Here is a 25799-nt window from a genome sequence, read left to right as displayed (position 1 = left end):
ACAATTACCTTTGAAGTGCTTTGAGATGTTTCAACATTCCAGGCCCTATATTAAATCTACAAATTAATACAAGAAAGGTCTCTATCTAAGTTTGTACAGTGAAGCTTCATAATGGTAGTGGGTGAATTAGCTTCAGTAACTCTGAAGGTCGTAACCCTGCTCATTGGTAAGGCTGGGAGTGGCAGACCCAGGAGCAAGAAATCTTCAAACTCTGCTCCTAGCAGTTGTACAAGTCAAACCCCAATTGATCAGTGGGGTGCTCCCAAGTCATTGTCTACAATGGTGAGCTGCATTATTTTACCTGGTTAAACTCCAGTTGTACCCCAACTCGCACTTTGGGTCCCTAAGTCTTGGCTCTTGCCCTCCTGCACCCTAATACTTTCTGGGATAGAGCATGCAGAGTCCTCCCCTCCAGGAAGAGAATACACGCTCCATTCCACACAAACATGGACTTTTAATGAATATATGGAACTCCCAGCAGTTTAGCTGGATAATCTTAAGCATGGCGATGGGTTTCCGCACTTGTCATACCAATAGCAATAATGCTCCGAAGACCATATGTAAGTGAGTGAGGATGAGGCCTCAAACCCAAATAAATGAATATTTATTCCTAGTGTTGAAAGTTGAACCAATGGTTTGATGAAAAAGGACAGGCAGACGTTTAAGCTCTTACTGGCTTTTTGGAAAAACAATTATTTTTTAAAATGTGTTGCATTTTCATATATTGTTTCATTGTAAACACATCACTTCTATAAAAAGCTTGTGAAAATAGTTTGAGTTGGTACTGTAAGCAGAAGTTGCCTTCCTTTCACATCTGTGATAATTGTAGGGAACCAAAGCTTGTACTATGCTGTAAAAATCAAATTATTATTGTAGTGCTGCTGACTCGATAATTATTTCAGTGCAGCAGAGCTCAGTCTACACGACTGAGTGGCACGACATGCCAATTTGGGTTACCAAATAAATGTGCAGAAACCCATTTAAATGAGTTTCTGAAGCATTGTCATGTTGGCATTAGTGGAATTACATTGAGGGCAATAAAGAGGACATGTCTTTTTACTTGATGTAACAATAAAAATGTCAATAACAATCAATTCCACAATAGGAGTAGGAACCAAAATAAATTAAATGGCACTTAGCCTACTTAAAATTCCTGGCCATTGGCAAGGGTATGTATGAGTGACTTCTTTCACTGCCTCTCATTTGGTAGTATGTTACGTGGCACTGTGCTGCTCCACACAAAGCACAAAGGGTTGTATAGACCCCATCATACCCACTATATGACAATGGTGACACTTAGTGGCCAACAAATCCAGAACAAGGGTGCAACGAGTTGAGCTCAGAAGGGGAAGATGAACAGACAGTTCAGGTTGACTTGTTTTACACTGAGAATGGTGAATATGTAAAAGAGACCAGCCAAGGAGGTGGTGGAGATAGATTGGGTGAACAACAACAACAAAGTTACATTTGTATAGCTCCTTTCATGTCGGGAGGAGGTCCCAAGGCGCTGGACAGACAGAGTTACGGACCCGAACTGGAAGTCGGATTGGGGGAGGGTGGAGGGCGTGGAGGGGAAGCAGGTAGATCGAAAGCACAGTCGAAGAGGAGGGTCTTGAGGTAGGTCTTGAAGATGGTGAGGGAGGGGGCAAGACGGAGGGACTGCAGGATGGAGTTCCAGAGGATGGGTGCAGAGTGGCGGAAGGCCCACCTGCCAATACTGGGGGGAACAAGGCGGGAGACGTGAAGCATGCCGGAGCTTGCTGCTTGGAGGGAGTGAGCAGGATGGTAGGGGGTTAGGAGGTCAGATAGGTAGGGGGAGCAAGACCACGGAGGGCTTTGAAGGTGAGGACCAGAATCTTGAACTGTATCCGCTGTGTGATGGGAAGCCAGTGGAGTTGGGCAAGGATGGGAGTGATAGGGTCGTGGAGTGCGGGAGAGGACACGGGCTGCATAGTTCTGGATGAGGAGGGAGGAGTTGGCGAGGCCGACAAGCAGTGAGTTTGCATAGTTGAGCCTCGATGTAATGAAGGCATGTATGAGAGTTTCAGCAGCCTGCGGTGTGAGACAGTGTCGGAGCCGGGTGACTTTGCGGAGGTGGGGGAAGGCAGAGTGGGTCATGGCACAGATGTGGGGTAGAAAGGATAGTTGAGGGCCAAACAAGACCCCAAGGTTCCGGACTGGCTTAGCAAGATGGAGTGTGATACTGTTAGCGCCTGAGGTGAGGAGGTGCTGAAGGAAGCCAATCAGGAGAGCCTCAGTCTTGTTGACGTTCAAGAAGTGAACAGATTCAAAAAGGAATTGGATAGCTATTTGGCGAAAAATTCAGTTAAGGATGTAAAATACTTGTTCTCTTCTGGAAAAGGGAAAGTAAAAAGTAGGTTCCAATGGTGTGGGAGTGAGAGGGAAGGGGAATTGTTGCGGAAGAGGAGAGAAGCCACAGCAGCAGATGGTTTGTAAATGTATAGCACTGCCAAATTTAGATGGCACTATGAAATTATTTCATATTGCTTTACCATTGTTTCACATTCTTTGTATATTTCTCACAATGTTGACTATTTTAGTTTTCCAGTTCAAGAGCACATATTTTGGATTCACATCCAAGTCCAACATTTTATAATATTCTGAACATTCTTCCACATGCTAATAAAAATAATGCTGTGAATAGAATGGAAGGAAGTCTGCAAACACAAGTTTCCTTACTTCACACGTATCTGTTTACCTAGTAGATCATTCATGTGGGATTGTAGAATTGGATGCATTTTTTGTTGTTTAATTTATTCAATGCAGTTAGACACGGGACTAATTCCCTTTTCCACTCATTTCCAAGAACCTAATTTGGTCTTCGCCAGTAATCTGTTTCAGTGATTTGTCAGTCAAATCTCATAATCTTGACTTGTTGGTTTTCCAATTGCACTTAAATGGAGAGATTGGGAAATAACTGAAGTACAGAATCTGTTCTCACAGGACATAGAAACAAGAGTAGACCATTCAGCCCTTCAAACCTGTTCTGCCATTTAATTAGATCATGGCTGATCTTTACCTCAACTAATCTTTTCAATTCCTATTGCCTGCTTTCTCCCCATATCTCTTTAATACCCTGACCTACCAAAAATCTGTCAACCTCACTCTTGAAGGTGTGGATGGATCCAGCATCCACAGCCTTTTGGGGGAGAGAATTCCAGATTTCTATCACCCTTTAAGTGAAAAAATTCTTCCTGATTTAATTCTTAGATGGCTGGTTCTAATTTTAAGAGCCCCCTTGTTTTGGATTCCCCCACCAGAAGAAATAGCTTCTCTGTATCTACCTTATCAAATCCCTTTATCATCTTAAACATTTCAATCAAATCACCCCTCAATCTTCTAAACTCAAGGGAATACAATCCAAGTTTACGCAGCCTTTCCTCGTAAATTAACCCCTTTAGGCCTGGTAACACACTGGTGAACCTGTGCTGCACCCCTTCCAGGGCCAATATATTTTTCCTGAAGTGTGGTGCCCAAAACTGAACGCAGTTCTCCAGATGGCGTCTGACTAATGCTCTATATAGCTGAAGCAGCATTTCTTCCTCTTTGTGTTTCAGGCCCTTGAGATAAAGGCCAACATTCCATTCACCTTTTTGATGACTTTATGTACTTCGGAACTAGCTTTAGTGATTTGTGGATATGGACACCCAAATCTCTTTGCTCTTCCACAGTTCTTAATTTCTCCCATATTAAGAAAATATTCTACTTTATCTTTTTTTGGATGATCGTGGAAGACCTCACACTTCCTTACATTGAACTCCATCTGCCACAGCTTTGCCCTCTCACTTAATCTGTCAAAGTCCCTTTGTAACTTCATACTCCCACCTATAAAACTTACTGAGCTTTCTAGCTTAGTGTCGTCTGCAAACTTGGATATGAAATGTTCTATTCCTTCATCCAAGATAGTTTGTAAATGTGTAGCACTGCCAAATTTAAATGGCACTATGAAATTATTTCATTTTGCTTTACTACTGTTTCACATTCTTTGTATATTTCTTGCAGCAATGGTTTATGTTTATATATTAAAGGCTCAAAATTCAGGGCTCTAGAAAATAAAATTAGCCTCTATGAAATATTATTAAAGATAAGATTACTTTAAGGGTTTACTCTGTACTTTCTAAAGTTAAAGAAGATGCTTGCTGACTCATCAGTGATTAACTGATTTTTCAGTATGCTGATCCAATACCTATTTTCAACACCTCTTGAACACGTTTGCTTACCACATTATACAATAAATTTGACACATCCTCAGTGTGGAAGGTGCTACTTTAAATGTACTTTATTATTATTTTGGGGAATTTCCTTTGGATATTGCTGAAGCTTTTGTGATGGACTCAGCTTCAATGTCCAGTTAAAATGAAACATTCAAATCCCAGGTGGACAGCTTGGCTCAGTTGGTAGAATAAAGTCAGCAGATGACCCAGAACTTGCCCATTTTAGTTCAAGAGCCAGCCGGCACACAGGAAGCGAGCATGCAGAATGGGAATCAATACCACAACCATGTTGTAACAGAATCTGTACGTTTGCTGTACTGAAATTTGTTACAACAGGGCTGTACTGTATTTTGGTGATAACCAACAAGCTGCCAGCTTTTAGAAAATAATAAATCCAATATCTGGATTACAACTGTTGTAACCTTATGCTATGTTGCCTTTAGACAGTTATGGTGATTTAAGGAATGCAAGTACTGTTCAGTTGATGACTGCAGTTGAAGTGCTCAGGAGTGACTTATGAGATCACAAGAGGGACAGACTTTGTTCAAGTGTGGAAAACATAAATGGTCAGGAGATCATTTATTTTACAAAGATAAATGAGCTGCAGCATCAAGGCTGACACACCAATACACTGATGAAGGATGTACTAGGTTGTTGGAGATGTCGTCCTTCGGGTTATGTCGTGTGGAGTTCTGTAGCTCAGTGGTTAGAGCACTCATCTTGCAAGCGAGAGGACCTGGGTTTGATTCTCGGGAGGGTGAAACGTTTAGGCAAGTTTCCTTACTTCACATGTCTCTGTTTACCTAGTAGTAAATAGGAACCCGGTTGTTAGTCGATTGGTGGATCGTTTTTCTGGGGCGTGGGAATCGATTCAAAATATAATTTAAAAAATTTGGTACTCAACAACAACAACAACAACAACAAGATTCCATTTATAGAGCGCCTTTCACATCGGGAGGACGTCCCAAGGCGCTGTACAGTTGGGTCAGGATCCAAGCAGGGGGGAAATGGTCAGGGTGAGGGGAGGGAAGGGAGGGAGCGAGGAGGGGGTAGAGAGTCGAGAGGGGAGCTGAAGGCACGGTCAAAGAGAAAGGTCTTGAGACCGGCCTTGAAGGAGGAAAGGGAGGAAGCAAGGCGAAGGCACTGGGGGATAGAGTTCCAAAGCCTAGGGGCTGAGAGGCTGAAGGCCCGGCCACCGATGGAAGGGCGGTTGGGGCGGGGGATGTGGAGCAGACCGGAGCCAGAGGAATGGAGGGTACGGACAGGTACGTAGGGGGATAGTAGGTCGGAGAGGTAGGAGGGAGCAAGGCCGTGAATGGCCTTGTAGGTGAGGGTGAGGATCTTGAATTTGATCCTCTGGGGGATGGGGAGCCAGTGGAGGCGAGCGAGGGTGGGAGTGATGTGGTTGCGATGCCTGGTGCGGGACAGTACACGAGCTGCAGAGTTCTGAATGACCTGCAGCTTGTGGAGGGAGGTGCCGGGAAGGCCGGCGAGGAGAGAGTTCCCGTAGTCCAGCCTTGAGGTGATAAAGGCGTGGACCAGAGTTTCAGCAGCGTGAGGGGTCAATTTGTGAGACACTGCTGTGTGCAATTGGTTGCTGTGTTTCGCCCATAAATACAATCAATTCACTTTACAGTATATTCTGTGAAGCGCTTTGAGAAGTCATGAAGACGTGATAAGGCGCTGTATCAAATGCAAGGATAATTATTATTATACTGAGATCCCATCTACTTGTTCAGGTGGATGTTGATGGTCTGATGATACTATTTGAAAAGAAAAGAGAATGTCTCCCAGTTCTTTGTTGTTTTGTGTGACAATGCTATGTGCAAATTAGCTGTTGCTTAGGTGTTAGGTACACAGTCATTTCACTCTATAATATGATATGCAAAGCACTTTGAAATGTCCTCCAAACATGAAATATTACTAATAATCTTTGCATTTTGAAAAAAAGACAAAGAATATAGAATTCCGGAAAAAAAATATTTAGGTTTTTTTCCCCAAGATCTACATTTTTGATATTTCCTGGTAAAAAATTATGTCCAATGTTGCTATTAACTGGATTAATTTGTTTTTTAAATAACAATTGCTTTTTTATGAACCAAAATGTTGTGGCAGTGTTGTACAGAAAACAAAAGATCACATGCTTGCAATGCAGTTTGATACAATTCTGCTCAGATGTACAGCAGGAAGGGGAAAGAATGGAGGAAGTCAGGTGTGATATTCTGAGCTACATAACTGTGGTCAGTGGCTTGGGTTATTTGCCATAATAGTTCTAATGAGAAAACTTTTGAAATGTACCGTTTTGTATTGCAAGACTGCATATTTCCCTAACATTTTGCTTTGAATGAATCATTAAAATAGTGTAAAATATCTGGCCGTAGTTTTACTTTTATTGTACATCAGGAAAAGTATCATCTGTTTTCTGAAATATTTCAAATCAATCATAGTCTGTCCCTAAACCCAGTGACTTTCACAGCAAGACTGGGATTGTTGCACATTAGGTCCAACATATTGTTTGTTCCAGACTTGACTCATACTATTTTTACTTTTCATGTATTTTTTATGTTTGAATAAAATCTGCTAGGCTTGTTTTTTTGATTATGGCTGGTTGTTTTGATATCTTCACCTCCCCACCCAAAAAAAGCCATGACAGTATTTATAACTCACTGGAGTGGCATTTTTGAAACATTAGGAGGATAATCAATGCTGTAACACTCCGTCCTATCTCAATGCTGAAGAGTAAGTGTTCCATATGTACATGCCACTTGTGTGTGAGATTGTTGCCATCATCCTTCTGCTCATAGTTCAGACACACATCCTGACTCCTTGAGCAGAGGGTTCACGATTTGGAAGAGTAGAACTTTTCAGCAGCACTGCTTACCTCTCTGCATACCAATCAATCGAACCATGTCTTTATCAACATAGGCACACCTTCCAGCAGCTGTTATCCCGGGTTTCAGAGCTTCTTTGTCAGATATGAATATCTACCTTCAGTGTGGTGGAAGAACCCATCACCGGACAATTTGTAATGTGTTAGCCACCTTGATGCTCCTAAAGTCCAAGTTGAATTATCCAACACCAATTGCTTAATTCAGGTCCTATTGGGATGGATTTGACAAATAGACATGCTCCTGTAAAGCCACCTCTGCCTCTTAGGTGCTCAGTGATGAGTTGGTGAATGTTGGAGCCCTCCTGTGCAGATGCTTCCCCTTTTTGTTTATCCCAAATCCACTTTACTGCTTTGTCCTGGACTTCACAAACAGGTGAAGGAAACCCCTCTGGTACGTGCCCTGGTGCTCTGACCAACAACAACAAAATGACATTTGTAGAGCGACTTTCACGTCGGAAGGATGTCTCAAGGCGCTTGACAGTCAGTCTTTCGGACCCGAGCTGGAGCATGGAGGGCAAGGAGGGAAGGAAGGTGATCGAAAGCATGGTCGAACAGAAGGGTCTTGAGATGGGTCTTGAAAGCGGCAAGGGAAGGGGCGAGAGGCAGAGGGACTGCAGAATGGAGTTCCAGAGGGTGGGGCAGAGTGGCTGAAGGCTCGCCCGCCAATGGTTGAGGTGGGCGAGGTGGGTGACATGAAGCAGGCCGGAGCCCGCTGAGTGGAGGGAGCCGGTAGGTTTGTTAGGGGGTTAGAAGGTTGCAGAGGTAGGGGGAAGCAAGGCCATGGATGCCTTTGAAGCTGCACAGCATGATCTTGAACTGTATCCTCTGTGTGATGGGAAGCCAATGGAGTCGGGTGAGGATGGGGTTGATAGGGTCGCGAAGCCTGGTGCAGGAGAGGACACGGGCTGCAGAGTTCTGGATGAATCCTTGTGCATTCCTCAAGGAGCTATTTAGCAAAAACCTGTAGGCATTGACAATAAGCTACAATTAGTTCTTCTGTACAGAAGCTAATGGAGGAAAGCAATCTGAATGTTACCCAGCCTAGACTGTATTGCATTCCTCTCCAAGCTGGGGCACTTGAAAGATGTCTGGGGGTAGAGAAGGTGATTAAGGTTGAGTGCAGATCGAGAGAAGACTCATTTCCCCATTATCTACGACTGAGAGGTGTTTATGGCTCAGTGACCCATTGCACAAATTATTCAGTCAAAAGTATTGACTTTTACATATGTTCTATTTCTGCAATACAGCAAGTTATTTGGTGATGAGCTGCTATGGTTCATGGCATCTGTGCTCTAGTGTAATAAAACACTGAAAATGTAGCGGAAACGCGTTATCTTTAGCCAGAAGGAACGAAGAAGGACAAAGAAGCTTGTGCTGGTCCAATAAAGAAAAATGTTCTTTGAAGATGATTAAAGGAGCTAGGCAGGGGCTTGAAACAGTATCTTTATTTGAAGATGCTCAAAAGGGAAGGCAGTCAGCAGGTCAAATTTGATTTACTTCATGTGTAAAAACAACTTTTTTAACCTCTTCATGCAAGAATGTGTAGGAAGAGACTGAAGCTTGTGTTCAGGCTGCACATTTGACTTATCCTGTTCCTGTGGGAGGCAGGCCAAAAATATTTGCTTTAAAATACATGGAAGCTGATTATAATTAAGTGCCAAGAGGAATGGATCAAATACTTGGCAATGTCAGATGGATTACAATACTTTAAGCAGGCTGTACCACACACACTGAATTATTGTATCCATGGGATTACAATAGAACTGCCAGTGTTTGAAGGAGATGCTAATTTGTGATGAGGTCCGTAATGCACTCCCATGTTGTAGCCAATCTGGAGGAAAGTTATTTCGATCTCTATCATTAAGATATTTGCTTTTTAAAGTACATAACAACAATGGGCTGTTGCTGGAAATTAGAAGTTTATTTTAGGAACAGGAGAAGGCCATTATATCAAATAAACCTCAACTATTTTGGCAGACCAAGATTTTTACCATATCCCACAATCCCTTCTCCCTTCCGCTCCCACGAAAGTGCATCTAATTCCTTTTTGAAGCTCATTACTATTATCTACATCGATGGCCCTTTCTGTTATTTTATTCTACAAGTCTATTACCCAAAAGGTAAAAGGTTCTGCCTAATGTCTCACTTGATATATTTTACTTCCTAATTTTTAGCTTGTGTTTCTTGGTGTTTGAACCTTTCATTGTAGTGAAGGATTTGTCTGGATCAACATTGTCAATTCCTTTCATAACCTTCAGTTTCAATTAGTCCCATTTCAAAAGAAAACAAAACTAACTTTTTGTAACCTTTCCTCATAACTACAATTCTTCATTGTTGTTCTTAGCCTCCGTATCCCTTAATGGGTAACTTTCATCTGCAGAACTTTAAGTAGTTCTAGTCTTTAAAATATATGTAATTAAGTCAGTGAAATGGAACCTCTTGCAAACATCTTGCTAGAAAGCAGTAGTTACCTATAATTAAATGATGCTTTGTCACGACTGAGAGAAACAGGCATTCTGCTTGCTGCAGGCATTCTGTGCAGGTGTTCTCGATACATACAAAATATTAAGGGACACCTGCAGGACTTCTGGTGCTTGGGATATAAACCTTGAACTTCAGTGTCTTAAATGCTAAGTGATCTTGATGTGCTGCTCCTCTAATCTTTTAAAGCAGTATTTCTTGTGGTTCAAAGAGAGCTGCTGATCAATGTTAAGCTCATGACTGTTACTTACCAGTGATCTCTGTAGACTGAGTGGCCTGAAAGGCTTAACAGAGATGATCCTTGGAATCAAAAAAGTTGAGAAATACCAGTGTAAAGAACTAATCGTGGCTGGAATCGTATGTGTTTCGCAGGCTTTTACAAAACCAGTATTCTGCGTGGCTTTGAATGAGTCTGGGAGTGATGCTCTGTATGACCCAACAAATAGGAAGAATATGTTGCATCACTGGGTAGAAATAAGTTTTGTAGTGTCACCAAAATTGTAAATAGAATAAAAAAGGAAACATTTCAATGATTTGCACTTTTTACCAGCTTTCTCAGCTACAGTCACTATCGCCATAATTGTTGTTTCACTCAAGATCATAGTTTGTGCATTGTCGCTATCTGTCTCGCCACACTGTTACTTAGCATTAGCACCAAAGGGATATATTTTTAATAACGTCTATTGGCAAGTTGATAAAGATCTGGGTGGGGTAAAGCTCTTCAGTCTTGAGCACTCCAAGACTCTGTCCGGCATGAAGGGCGTTATATAAATGCAACTTTAAATGAGATTGAATAAATTAATCCAGATCAATACTTTTAAGATGTAACAAGACAGTAGAACAAGTGGATATAGGTTTAGAGTTGTAAAGGGCAATTTCTGGATAGATATCAGAAGATTGTTTTTACACCGAGATTAATTAAGCTGCAACAGGTTGCCTGGAAGAGGGTGGAGGCTAGGACACCGACTCATTAAAAAGCAGTTTGATGCAGTGATGAGGGGATGGTGGGTGGATGTTCTGAAGGGATGAGATTGAATTGGTGAAAGCCCTCCTTTAGATAGTGTTACAAAAAATCATTTTCTTCCTGTAACAAAAAATATTGTGTTTTATCATATGGAGACATTAAATAGAGCTTTATCAACGAGGTAATAATTCTCGGCAATGAAATGCGCATATCATAATGTTTCTTAAAATGCTAACAACTTTGTATATTCATTCTTCTCCACTTTTCTTGGAACTCCCTATTTTCATTCTGTTTTCCTGTACCAAGAGGGCAGATAACTCTCTCAGGCCTCAAATAATTGTGCTTTGAAATTTGTCTCTGGGTCTAATGCACTGCAGCGACATATTGTGCAATTGCTTTTCATATCTTCAGGAGATGATCAATCTGCGGAGAACAATTTTGCATTTTAAGTAAGGCCTTCATTCTTTGTGTGAGGAGCATCTATTTGTTACATGAAAAATTTGATTTTTTTTTACACCATTTTGAACTGCTAGGATGGCATTACTTTGAAAATAATTGATCTCTGTCTGCACGTTTTATTCTGAAGACCACACTTCTGCATACACAGAAAATCACAAGATTGGTCTGGATGAACAACAACAACAACTTGTATTTATATAGTGTCCCTCACGCAGGGTAGCGTCCCAGAGCGCTTGGACGAAAAGAAGGCCTTTCACCCAAAGGCAGGCATGCTTGATCCATGATTTGACTATACAAAGTTGTTACTATTTTTAAGAACCAGTGGGTGTGACAATTCTGATGTGAAGAATGTAATTTTTTTCCATTGCTGGTAATTATCACCTTGTTAATAAATTTGATTTGAGTTGATAACTGAAGACAGCTTCATGGCTGTGACTGCTTTGTCCCTAAAGCCACCTGCTTTATTTCCAAGTGAAACTGAAAAGATTTTGTACTATTTCTTCACAGGAGTTGCTGAAAGATCCCTTGTACATCGGACTAAGACATAAGAGGGTCCGGGGTCAAGCTTATGAAGATCTTGTGGAAGAATTCATGCAGGCAGTGACTGATAGGTAAATGTTTGCTTCTTTTTGCACATATGTGCTGGATGGGAAATTGCTCCAGTTGTTGCTCTTTCCTTCTTAGTACTGTCTTGCATTAAGTTCAATGATTTGAAGTTAGAAACAGATTTATTGCAAAGGTTGGTGTTACTTTTGGGAATATTGTTGAAGTTTTCCAGTCTTTTTGAGCCTGTCCAGAATTTATTGAAAACTTAAATTTCTTTTGGAAACTTGGGATCTTGTTTTTCCTATGCTTAACTAAATCCTCAGATTCTCAGTGGGTTTCTTTTACAGATGGAATTTGATTCCATTGTACTCTGGTTATATGTGTAGAAAATGTAATCAGATCAGTCTGCTTGAATCAGATTGAATCCATAAATTTCCTATTTAAAGGAACAGAATCTCAGTGAGTGTGGGTGAAAGTGTTCAATCAGTTAAAGTTGGGGCTTCAAAACTGGTTTACAAACTGCTGTGGTTGTGTCCTGCCTCATATGTTAATATGGATGCATCAGGCTTTTAATTTTAGGGTAATAGTTGCATTGTTCTGCAGTAGTTTTGTTTTTTCATTTCCTGATCCATTTTAATTGTTTCTTATTCCTGTAGTGTTGAAATTTTTCAATCAGGCAGCTCATGATTTTTATGAACATCATTCGAGTAATTATTAAAAACAATTTCCTCTCAGTGGAGACATACCTGGGATCAGATTCTATGTACATTTGTATCCTCAGGACGTATGTCAGAGCACTATTGTGTTGTAACAGAATTCCAACAAAGCCATAATGGGGTCTAACATCTAGATTGCATTTAATAAGCGATAATGTGTCATTTATGTGCCCAGAAGCCCTGGAGACAGGCTCATCTGACACTGTTTCCAATACCGCCAATCATGAGGACTTAGGAACATTGGAACCTTGGACAAAAGACCAAGGTCCATCTTGTCATATGCTACAATAATAATAAAGATGTTGACCAATCATGGCAATCAAGTTCTATTGATTAGTTTACCGCCAACTCGGACATGAGGTAAGGAAAATCCGCCAATAGCGGAAAGCTTGGAGAGCCATGGATCCAAAAGCTGTAAATTTAAAGATTAAATCCTTATTGCATCACTGAGATGTCTCAAAATACTTCACAGGATTTCTCTTCTCGTCAAGTGACTGTATATATTTACTAGTGAATGTGGCAGCCAATTTAGGCAGCCACCTAAAATGGACACAATGATAAAAATAAGACAAACACTTTTTCTGTTCTAATTGCTCACAAGCCAATTCTTGTGATGGTACTTGATTTGGGATAAATTCATATTCAAAGGCTTACTATTCAATTTCTTTCATACATTTATTTTTAATGAGTACTCCAGAAGTACTACAGTACTGCGACTAATAATTATTACATTTGATATGATGCCTTTCATGTCAGACGAATGTCTCAAAGCACTTCACATGATTTATTGTAAAGTGGAGTGACTGTATTCTGATTAAGACTATTTTCACATTTCACAAAATGATTTAAGGTACAATGTTTAAATGAACAAAAAGGAAACTTGAGTGAATGGCCTACTTTTTCTTCAATTACATAACTCATTTGTGACTGATGACAAACTATAAAGCTTTGATTGCTTGCCAGCTTGTAACAGCTATTTCCTTACTTACTGTACTGTGCTTTTCTAATTATTCTGCTTAAACGAACAAACATGCTACAATTTAGGTCAAATAGAACAGAAAGGGGAAATCCTTTTGAGCAGTTTTAACCAGGTGGACAACCATCTTCAATTAATTTTAAGCACTCTGAGATGCTGTCCTGAGTGAAGGGCACTTTATAAATGCTACTTGGTATTCAATATGTGGATTCAGACCTGGACTAATAATGTCTGTCTGAGTTTATAATAACTGTCAATAAAAACTGATGCATCTATTTTGTTTAGTTGTCTGCAAGACCGACTCTGATCCATTGACCATTGATTACTATTAACAGTATTGATAATTAATATTAAGAGTATTAATTTGTAATATTAATTGTATTAATATGTGTTACATAGCCACTACCACTAGTCTTAATAGTAGTTTTAATAATAAGTGTTACGTAGCACTAATTACTACTTTTATTAGTGTTAATACTATGTCTTGCACAATCAAAGTTTTGTGCACAGCCTTTTCAGAATTCCCCTTAGAAGATGATCGATGTTTTTTGGTTTGAGCTAAATGTTGTTAGTAGATGTCCTTCAATTATCCAGTACCATATGATGAAGAGATTCAAGGTTCAGTGATCTTAGAACAGACCATGTTGCAAATAATAGTCTTTCAAATAAAGACCGGAAGAGTTTAACATAACTGATCCAAATGTGAAGGTTTTGAAGAAACCATCATTTTGAAGAACTAGTGTAGCCAAAGAGTTTATATAGTTTTAACATCTGTAATTCAAAGACCTGGTCTGGATTGAGCTCAAGTATCAAGGAATATTGGTTACATTGAATACAAACTGTTTTTTGTTTTTCTGCCACTGCTTTGCAGTGTAACTTGATAGATTTGATACAAAATAATGACAGAATGCTATTAATCATACTCACTTGGAAACATTTTTTCAACCTGGAAAAATATTAAGTTTGCTTGGCGTAGTAAGCTGAAAATCGAAAGTTCATTTCCATAAATTCCATAACTATAGCCTTAATTCATCATAAAGCTTTTTTATAATGCAATGGCTTTGGCAGCTGAAAAAACTTTTGCAATGTACCACGTAAAACACCATCTTTGTATCATTAAAGAGTAATAGTGCAGGACAAAATTTAGAAAAAATGTTAAATATCCCCAGGCACATTTTACTAAAACCAAACTCACGCCACAGTTCAAATCATCACTAAAAGCTATATTTACAAGTGTAGTATGTCATGCTTTACTTTTTAGATCCGAGTATTCCGAATACTGACCTAAATTGAAGTACCCCAGTAGGCGTGTTTTTCCAGGGTGGGCAGGTGACAATTTAATGTGCATCCTTCGCGGGCGTTCTCAGGCGCTAAGAGCATCACTATGCATGGACTCACTCTCCACCTCACCAAGCTAGTGTGGAAGCTTCGTGTCTAGTTCGACCCTCAATTGTCTTTTAAACCCCACATTCATTCCATTACTTTTTCTGCCTTCCCTCAGCTCTGCAAAACTGCCTGCCTCTATCTCTCCCCTCGGTCTGCTGAGACCCTCATCCATGCCTTCATAACATCCAGGCTAATTCCCTGCTCTCCAGATTTCCCAACACTTTCCTCCATAAGGTGCAGATTATTCAGAACTCTGCAGCTCGTGTCCTCTCCCACACAAAGATCCGTGAGCCAATCACCCCCATCCTTGCCTTGCTTCACTGGTTACCTATCCCCCAGATGATTGAGTTTAAGATCCTCATCCCCACTTTCAAAGCCCTCCACTTGTCTCACTCCTCCCTACCTCTGCGACCTACTAAATCTTTATCAACCTGTCCTGCTCGCTCCACTTGACGGGCACTCACCTGCTCCAAGTCACCCACACTGCCCTCTCCACCATTGCCGGTTAGGCCTCCCACTTAATTGCCCCGTCCACTGGAACTCCATTCCGGAGTCCCTGAGCCTTGCCCCCGCCATTGCCTCCTTCAAGGCCTTTCTCAAGACCTTTCTCTTCGACCATGCCTTCAGTCATCTTCCCACCCCTACCCCCTTGCTCTCTACTTCTCTTGATTCTAATCCCAGCTCAGGTGCATACCCTTCACTATCCAGTGCCTTGGGACATCCTTCCAACATGAAAGGTGCTATAAAAATGCAAGTTGTTGTCGTGATTTCAGTTGCACCAATTGGATGATTTTCCAGAATTTGCGCTGTTCCATGGTTCTTTATCAGCAAAATTCATGCCTTTTGCTTCTCTGAACAATTATGTACATTAGCTGTGTAGTTTGAAACAAATTCAAGCTAATACTGCAACAAGTCAATTTTAGTCTACTGCTCAATTTGAAAATGTTTTCGCTTCAGGTGGATAATAATGATTAAGTTAAAGAAAAAATTGAATAATGGCCTTTGTGTTTAAGAATACTCGTATGTAAAGAGAAGCAGAAAATGATTTGCAGATGTAATCGTGCATCTCTGTTTTTCTGCTATGTTGACTCCCATAAACTAAGTGCACAATTTTAATAATATTCCATCCAAAAACAAAAAACAATAATAAATCGGACATTTTCAATCCACGACTGTTTGTGGGACACTGCTGTGCACAATTGACTGCTGCGTGTCGCCCACAAATATATAGTCAATTCACTTTACAGTCTATTCTGTGAAGCACTTTGAGACGTTGAGAAGACGTGAAAAACACTATCAAATGCAAGGATTATTATTATTATAATGATTCAATAGATGCTAAATTGGGCAATTTAGGTGTTTAGCATTTAGACCTGTAGCTCAGTGGTTAGAGTATTCATCTTGCAAGTGAGAAACCTGGGTTCGATTCCCGGCAGGTTGAAACCTTGGGCAAGTTTCCTTCCTCCACATGCCTGATAATAATCCCTCAAGTAAAAAAAAATAATAAATTGGTCACTTCAGTCAACAACTGTTTGTGGGACACTGCTGTGAGCAATTGGCTGCCGGTTTCGCCCACAAATATGCAGTCAATTCACTTTACAGTATATTCTATGAAGCGCTTTGAGACGTCTAGAAGATGTGAAAAGCGCAATATTAAATGCAAGGATTATTATTATTTAAAACAAATCGAAATTAGCAACACCAGATTAATCACATGGGATTGCTTTCATTGTAAACAAGGCCACTCTCTGTATGTTGCAGGATACTTTTAGCTTCAGTTCATTTTGCTTAACTTAAGTTGGAAAAATTCCCATTGCTAGAGTGAAGAATTGAGACCAGCAGGTGGAATAATGTATGTCTTGGTGAGAATGTAGTGTAAGCCGAGATGGACATTATGCTGCTATTTCCCTTTGTGGAGTCTTGCCAATAACGTACTGTCAGTGCCAGGTAATGTAGCCAAATATTTTCTTGACAGGTTCTGGTCAATTATTTGGCCGTTGTGATGTATGAAAAGGAACAGCAAGATGTGTAGTTTTTCCACAATTATATTTTAAACTGGAAAAAAGTTTTTTTTAAACAGCCTAAATAAAAATAATTGTTTTGGGGAAATTTCTTTATTGTCATCTCTTCTGAAAGCATTTGGTGGTGCAGAGTTTCAGGAGCTCTGGCATTGCTCCTGCACCTCGCTCTAGTGCCTGTAATTTACGTGAGAGTTTAAATTGAAGATGTTGAAGCTTCTCTGCTGTGACAAGCATCACAGATGGACCTGATCCCTTTCTCAATCTGCTGCTTCCGGCCCACAATCAAGGCAGATTTTCTTTCATAAGTTCAGTATCAAGATTACTGTGGTCTAACTCGCCATCTGAGCCACGGGATGTTGCAGCCATGTGGAAGCTTATTGAGAATGTATTCTAAAGCATCGGATCCTTGCATCAAAGAAACCGCCATAGCTTTCGATTTGAGGCAGGATTTTGAACTGGTAGCACTGATGAAAATCCTAACCTCTTTCTTTGTAAGTTTGCATGCAATCAATCATTCTCTGGATACATTTTCTGCAAGATTTCACATAACATCAGCTGTGGCTTTCACATTCTGTACTTATCAGGTTTTTTTGGGATGGGAAGAAAGAGTTGAATTTTATGAAAGGGAAATCAAATCTAATTTAAATCACATTCACTCCTCCTGCATTGGTTCTCTGTTGGTTTGAGGCTCTTGGCTCAATTGATCTGAGTTTTGATGTAGGGAAACCACAGGTCTGGATGCTTATGTTTCAATCAGACCAGTTTTAGGCTCCAATCGTTCGGCACATTCATTTAAGCCATACTTCTCTGTAATTGTAATTAAGACTCTTTCTGTTTGGCACATTCATTTAAGCCATACTTTGCTGTAATTGTAATTAATTCCTGCTTGAAATAGTTTCTCTATTTCATCTTCAAAAACAAGTGCCTTTCCATCCTTTTAGCTACTGCCGAATTCTCTCAAACCTGAAAGGCAATTGCAGTACATATTTAGATATGCTTATGGCTGTAGGTTTGTTTGTAGTCAGTTAGTACACTCTCAAGAGATATGGAGAATAGGTAGGGAACTAGAATTAAAGGGTCATCATAGGTTTTTATATTTGTGGCCTCCTCTTCTTCCTGTGTTCCGAAAGGTAGCCAGTTGTTCTTGATCTATAGTAATCTCAAAGCTAAGGCTGCGTTAGGGTTTGGTGGAATGTTATCACCAAGTAGATAGGAAACCACATGGCTTGATTTAAGGGACATTCTGCAAGATCAATATCAACCTCTTGGGCTTTTCTGATTGCCACTGGTGACAGGATTTGTAAATTTTTAAAATCTTTCTCTCTTGCTCCCTCTCTCTCTCTGTCTCTCTCTTTCTCTCTTTCTCTGGTATTGGGGTAAGGACATGCAGTTTACTTTAAAAATTTCTAAGTCTAGAATAGGAATTGCCTTGATGCACTGGATCTCAATGATTTTCAATGTTGACATCCACAAACCGTGTTGTATTTGAGTTCCAGATCATGTTAATCCCACTTCTCATTCTCATTCCCAAGGACACTATTAATAATAATAATAAACCTTGCATTTGTTATAGCGCCTTATCATGTCTTTGATACGTCTCAAAGCACTTTACAGATTATTCTGTAAAGTGAATTGACTGTATATTTTGTGGGTGAAATATGGCAGCCAATTGTGCACAGCAGTGTCCCACAAACAGTCGTGGATTGAATTGACCAATTTTTTTTTTGAAGGAATCATAACCCCTGGAAAAGCAATTCGCCAATTGACTAACAATTGGGTTCCTACTTACCTCTAGCTAAACAGATACAGTGGAGTAAGGAAACTTGCCAAACATTTCATTCTACTACAAATTGAATCCAGGTCTCTCGCTCGCGAGGCGAGTGGTCTAACTGCTGAGCTACAGGACTCCTAATATCAAGATCTCAGGCATTCTTTCTCATCATTACTCTCCCACTCCAGTAGGTGTTAATTCATTAATTTCTATTTAATTTATCAATCAATTAATCAATTAATTTGTATGTTTCCCAAATCTTGTACCTCTTTTTATTTTCACAGTGTTGCAAGTGTAAATGTGCCAGATTTAAACATGTAAAAATAAGTCAATTTTGAAACAGAAATACACACTTGGCAATTTATACCCAACTGAGCTTCTTTCTTCCAATTCCATAAATTCCTGTGTATTCACTGTAGATTTCACTCAAGCCGCCTGATTTCCCATAGACAATTCTACAGTAGGAGTTCTCTGAAATCGACTGGAAACATCTCAGCAGTTGGTTGTGTGTACGAATGAGCAATTGTATCCAACCTCGCCTGAACTAGTCATTTGTAGTCCTGAAGGGCAGCTCAAGATAGGCCCACTGGATGGAGGATATGCAGACATCAGACCATAAATGTTCATGCCATGAAAGTGACTCTTGTCTGAAGCATTTCTTCCCTCACCATTTGAGAAATGTTGTTGAGTCCACTGGACAATCATATTTCAAATTGTCAGTGACGTTCAGAGATTCCGAGAAAGCTTTGTTTTGTTTTAATATTTTTTAAAAAAGCTAAAACTATTCGGTTTATAAGCATTGAATTTCTAGCATGTTTTGGAAAGGATTTTTGATTGTATGATTTAATCCACAAAACAGGTGTGTTCAAAGAAGCGATCTGTGCTGATGAGCCCCCAAAATGTTTTGCTGTAAACAAATAACAGTCATTCTTCATGCAAGGCTGCTTTCATACACCGTCTCATGCTTTTTGGCCGATATGAAGTGGATGACGGAGAACTTTTGACTGATGGACCATTTGCTCATTATTAATTGCAGCTAGATTTTCTATTGCTTCTAAAGGCATTCTGTTTATGTAAGGAAAATTATTTTATGCCTTCTCCAATGTAGTGTCGAAATACTGTGCTACCCACTCTACAGAACTAGAAAATGGCAGCTGAACCAGATGTGGTGTATTTCTTTCCTGACAACTGGAAAAAGCAATAAATGGATACTTTGAGTTGTGAGCTGCAGTGGCAGAATAGCAGTGATGTTTATTCCTTGTGCCCGTTAAGACTACCATGCCAAGCAAATCTACTGCTCTTCTGATGCAATTGAAGGACCCAACTTTGTTTAGACGAAGCTCTCACTATCTGTGATCATTTTACCATTACCCCTGTGGGAATAAAAGATAGAAATGACAGCTACATGTTTACTCAAGGAATGTTGAAGTCCTACCAATATGTTACTCAATGATGTGATTTCAAAACTGAATCGATTCAGGGATGGCAGCAAATGATTGCATGGCATCAAACTCATTTCAAACAATTTGTGAATGTGTTATCTAAGACCTAATATGAATGATTGTGCCCGATGGGAAGCTAATGATCTTTTGAACATGCATCAGCACAATTTATTGTGTGAAGAATGTAAGTCGTTACGCAACTGTTATTCATAATAAGGTTTGCGTAAACTAGCTGTATTCAATGTATTCTGATCATTGATTATCACTGAAACTGTAAAAGATTTCATGGATAATTATTTATGAAATTTGAATTAATTTGAAGTTGAAGAACAAGAGGGAGAGTTTGGAGGAGCAATTACCATAGTTGTTTTTTTCCCCTTCTTCTGTAGATCTGTATCACCAAAATATTTCAAACAACCTTATCCAGTGTTCTGTAATATCAACAGTGACTCTGCTTAAGTGTTTCATCTTTTAAACAATCCTATAAATAATCTTTGCAATTGATATAGCGTTTTATCACATTATTGAGATACCTCAAAGAGCTTCACAGGATTTTATTGTGAAGTGTAGTGACTGTGTATTTGTGCACAGCAATGTACGACAAACAGCCAACATATATATACAATGGATTTTTATAGCGCCTTTTATGTTGCGAGAATGTCCCAAGGTGCTGGACAGTCAGTGTTTTGGACCCGAGCTAGGGTTTGGGTTTGGGAGGGTGGAAGGCAAGGGGGAAGCAGGGTGATCGAAAGCATGGTCAAAGAGGATGGCCTTGAAATGAGTCTTCAAGGAGGCAAGGGAAGGGGCGAGGCGGAGGGACTGTGTGATGGAGTTTCAGAGGGTGAGGGCAGAGTGGCAGAAGGCCCGCCCACCAATGGTGGGGCAGGCAAAGTGGGGATGTGAAGCAGGCCGGAGCCAGCTGAGCGGAGGGAATGAGCAGGATGGTAAGGAGTTAGGAGGTTGCAGAGGTAGGGGGGAGTAAGGCCATAGAGGGCTTTGAAGGTGAGGACCAGGATCTTGAACTGTATCCTCTGTGTGATGGGAAGCCAGTTGAGTTGGGCGAGGATGGAGGTGATAGGGTTACGGAGTCTGGTGCAGGAGAGGACATGGACTGCAGTGTCCTGGATGATCTGCAACCTTTGGAGGGAGGAGTTGGGGAGGCCGATAAGCAAGGAGTTTGTATAGTCAAAGCTGGATGTTATGAATGTGTGTATGAGGGTCTCGGCGGCCTGCAGTGTGAGACAGTGGCGGAGTTGGGCGATGTTGCGGAGGTGGGGGAAGGCAGAGCGGGTCATGGCACAGATGTGGGGTAGAAAGGATAGTTGAGGTTTCAAACAAGATGCCAAGGTTCTGCAACTGGTTTAGTAAAGTGGAGTGTGCAACCATGGATAGTGATGCTGTCAGCGCTTGAGGCATGGAGGCGCTGACGGAAGCCAATCAGGAGAGCCTCGTTTACTCATTACAATGAAGTGAATGATTAATCTTATCCAGGGAATGTTGGCCAGGACACTGGGAAATACTACCTTGTCTTTTCGAGTAGGAACCACAGATATAGTTCAACTCTTATACACATGGTGAAATATTGGGAGAAAAAATTGAGAGTATCTTGTGACCCTGTTATTATAGGTATTTGCATAGACCTGTTAATGGGTTGTCTGTTCATCTCCTTGGCTGCGGGAAGGAGTCTTGTTAAATGAACATATCAAAGACTAAAAGGGGATTAAAACATGATTTCAATTAAAGCCTCTCAGAGCAGGGTGTGTCCTATTTAACCACAAAGTCTAGAAAGGGACTAGTCAGCAAAATGCAAAATAAGAATCTCATCAAAAATACATCTGTGAGTAATTTTCTGTTTAAAAGGACTGAGTTTTCTGCCAAATAAACAACTTTTCAAAGAAATGGATTAAAATTTCCTAAGTGATGGAAATGAAGTCAAAAATACATGCAGATAATACTTAATCACAGATGACCCATCGTTTATCATAATTAAAACCTGAAAGAGCTGCAATCTATTCCATGACAAATTGCTTTGCTTCTGGGTGTTGATTGTTGCTGGAAGTGAAGTTGTTCTGGTGCATTGATATTTGCTTTACTGTAACTTTGGTTTTCCTTTTTTGGCTACCAGTGGCCAAATCTTCAGCCACCATTCCTGTAACCATTGGAACTTTCTCCTAAATGTCTCTGCCTCACCCCCACTCTGTCTTTAAAAGCAGATTTCTTTCATTGTGCTTGCAGTCTATTCAGCCTCTCTGCTCCATGCTTTGGAACTCCATCCCAGAGTCCCTTTGCCTTGCTCCCTCCCTTACTTCCTTCAAGGTACGCCTCAAGACCCTCATCTTTGACTGGGTGTTAGGTCACCCTCCTACCGGCTCCAAATCCCTAACTGTTCAGTGACTTGGGACATCCTCTCGATGTGAAAAACGCTATATAAATGTAATTTGTTGTTGCAGTTCCCACTTTCCCTGCTCACATGCTCTGTAAAACACTTTTGAGATCTTACCCTAAGTGAAAGACACTGTATAAATGCAAATTGTTGATTTAAAAATTCTACTAATCCACTGAAAATCATTTATTTAATTTTATGCACATGTCTGTACTGCCGAAGTTATTTTCTTTTGTAAAGCTCACAATTCCAAGTTTGGCAATTTGTTATTCAGAATAAGGTTTGCATAAACTAGCTATGTTTAATGTGTCCTAACCTGACTATTAACTGGTATTGAAACCTTAAAGTTTCATGAATAATTATCAGTCTTTTACCTCAACATTTGGAAGAACCAATGCTGGAGGAGCCTTCATGGATAAAGGAGCATTAATAAAATTAATAATAAATGCAATTAAATGTTTACCATAAAACTAAAAATATGAATATTTGGAAGAACATGAAGAAAGAGTTTGGAGGAGCAATGACTGTAGTTTTAAAATAAGCTAAACAAAAAAAGTTGTGCTTGAGAGAAGAGGGTAGGAAGAAGCAGCAGGGAAGAAACTCTTTCTTGTATTCAGTCCATAACTATGAGGAACATGCTGGAAGAGCATTAATTAAAGAGCATTAATAAAATCTTGGACAAATCTTGTCTCCAAAGCTGATGAGGGGTTATTAAATGTTTACTGTAAAAATGGAAACTAAACTCAGAGGCTGCTTTAGCAATGGAGATGTGAGAAATCCAAGTTAGATCCAAGCAGATAATGCCAAGATGTCAGCAGAAGAAAGATTGAGGGTGGAGTTAGCAAGTGTAAGGGATGATTGTTATTGGTTAGACATTAAAAGACATAAAGAAAATGTTATTTGAGGAATTGGATGAAGGCAGACCTATGAATAGATACAGAGGACTAGTTTGTCTTCCATTTAAGAAGATAGCAAAATGTTCGACTTGGTCTTTGTCGGGTGTGGGGGAGGAATTAAATAATGAAATTGATGTGGTGGGGTTGAAATTCATGTGCATAAAATTGTGTGAACCAACTGAAGGAGGCTGGAGTCATGGTTATGGAATGGAGGTGTGTGTGAGTTTTTTAAATATATATATATATATGTGTCAATTCTGATGGATGTTCTTGGGTGCAGGTAACAACAAAAGGAAATTATACCTTATGGTTTGTGGTGGGAGTAATTAGGGTTGGCTTGATGTGCTAAGAGTTGCAATATACCATGATCAAAAGTTTCAACTCATTCAAAACTGCAGCTCATATTCTCTCCTGCATCAGGCTCCACCCATTATCCCTATCCTGGCTAGGTTCCATTGGCTAGCAGTACGCAGAAGTGAAGGATTACCTTCACATCCTCAGCCTGACAGCCAAATCTCTTGACAATACTGCTCCCCTTTATATGATCTTGCCAGCCTCAAGCCCTAATCTCCTCCCTGTGTCCTAATGCTTCTTCTGCTCCAGTCAACTGCTTATTTCTCAGTCCATCCCTCTGTCCCAACACCATAGTCGAGCCTTCAATCATGAGTTTCGTGTTCTCTGGAACTGTTTCCCCAAATCCCTTTGCCCTGGACCTTCACTCCTAGCCTTAAATCTTTTTCTTAAAAGTGTATTTTTAACTATACCTTTGCTCAGTCAACACATCTGCATTTCCTCTTGTGCAGCAGTTCACAAGTTGCTATTACCTCTTGCCCCCATTGAGTCAGATTTTTTCCAGGACCCAGCCTGACCTATTGATAGTTTAATGCTGCATTTATACTGAATGTTTTTTGTAGAATAATGTTGATGTATGGCATGGTATAAACAGTAGCTCAAGATGGTACCAAGCTTTCTGATACAACAGGTACCTGGAGCAGGTGGTTACGCCTTTTGATTCACACTATGTACCCAGTGGTACAAACTGCGTCTGTGCCTCTGTGGCTCGTCCATTGGACTGCCGAGAACTGAACAGATTGCATTTTAATGGTAAGTTGCTGTTGTGTTACTGACTCTTTGATAGCATTAAGAAGCAAACCAGTGCTAACAAAGTTAGCAAAGTTTGACTAAAACTGCTTATTTTAATTTTTTGTATGTCTGCCTTAATTGGAAAAACTTCAAAGGGTATTTAGTGTTTGAAGACAGAGAGACTGTGATTCATGCTGTGCAGAGCTTTGAATTATGAGATGTGTTGTGTCTGTCTGCAACAACCCTTGCGGGCGTTGAATCACAGATAACATGTGGAAATGTGTTGTCTGTAGCATTTTGTATGGATTAGCTGCAGTTTTTCATATGACATGTCCATTGTGGATATTTTATAATTCCCACCACTTAAATATAATTTTACTTAGGCCCCAGATGTTGTGCTGTTTACAGTAAAAAGCTACCACTGCATGAGATTTAATTTTTGCCAGGTAAGGATGTAATTTCTGTTTTTTCAACAAAACCAACAATCTTGTGATTCAGTGAATAGGGGTAACATTACGTATTTCCAAACCTCTTTCCAAAGTGGGTTGCAGAACAGCGCAAAAAGAGTTGTGACATAGAATATTGTGTCAGATTATAAGAGCTGCTAAACCATTTTACGAATGTTCACATCCGTGTTTCAACTTCTGAATATTTCTGAGTGAATATTTTATCACTTGACTTATCTGCCCCACTACATAATGACCTGACTGAGTTGAAATGGTGCAACAGGAAGATGTTGTACCACCGAGCCCGCAGGCTGGCTCTATGATCTTTTGTCCTTTTCAAAGTATTTCTTAGCATTAAAAAGCTTTGTTTTCTTGTTAACTATACTGTTCACTATACTGTAGTAATTGTTGGAGCGACTCCACATCTTACCGCATAATTATCATGTTATGGATAAAGTATCTCAGAAGAAAACTCCCAATATCCACTGTTCCAGGGCAGCTGTTGTCCAGTGCCTAAGATGGAACTATTTGAAAAAAGAGAGGAGTTTCTTCCAGTATCCTGGTGAACAATCTTGCAGATAAATTTCACTTCATGGCTGTTTATGAGAGATTGCTGTGCATGCATTGGCTGCTGTTTTCATGTACAAATATACAATCATGCCACTTTAAAATATTCCTCGCATTTGATATAGTGCCTTTCACATCAGGACAACATATCTATCCTATGCTTCACAGGATTTCTACAAAATAGCAGCCAAAGAGGAAGCTATTGAGGTGAACCTTGAAAAAAGCAGGGAAGAGATTAGTTGTAGGAGCTCTGGGATGAAGTTCCAGAGAGTAGGAGCAGATGGGCCAATGATTTGTATAGGTAGGATGAGGGACATTAAACAGCTGAGCAGAGGGAGGGACTGGGTTTGAGAATGTCAAGTATCTTGAACTTGATCTGCTGGGGGATGGGGATCTTGTGAAGCCAGGTGAGGATGGGGGTGATGAGCTGATTTTTTAATTAGTCCAGTGCCTTGGCCTCAGTAACCCTTACTGACATTTTCTCTCTTTGTACATGTGCAGTGATTAATGCTTTTGGAAATTTTATGGACCCCGACC

At 40.2% G+C, this 25799-nt stretch overlaps 1 protein-coding gene across 5 annotated transcripts in view; it reads left to right on the top strand.

The window, feature by feature from the left end:
• me1 (malic enzyme 1, NADP(+)-dependent, cytosolic) overlaps positions 1 to 25799 on the top strand; it is a 240689-nt gene that overhangs the window by 145191 nt on the left and 69699 nt on the right. For all 5 annotated transcript variants that reach the window (XM_007892968.2, XM_007892962.2, XM_007892966.2 and 2 more), the window contains exon 7: positions 11537 to 11640. In XM_007892968.2, coding sequence (XP_007891159.2) covers positions 11537 to 11640 — 104 coding nt within the window. The remainder of the gene's footprint in view (positions 1 to 11536; positions 11641 to 25799) is intronic.

This window comes from Callorhinchus milii, unplaced genomic scaffold (genome assembly GCF_018977255.1).
Source record: "Callorhinchus milii isolate IMCB2004 unplaced genomic scaffold, IMCB_Cmil_1.0 Scaffold3, whole genome shotgun sequence".
Taxonomy (NCBI): domain Eukaryota; kingdom Metazoa; phylum Chordata; class Chondrichthyes; order Chimaeriformes; family Callorhinchidae; genus Callorhinchus; species Callorhinchus milii.
This window is presented reverse-complemented; position numbering and strand designations above follow the sequence as displayed.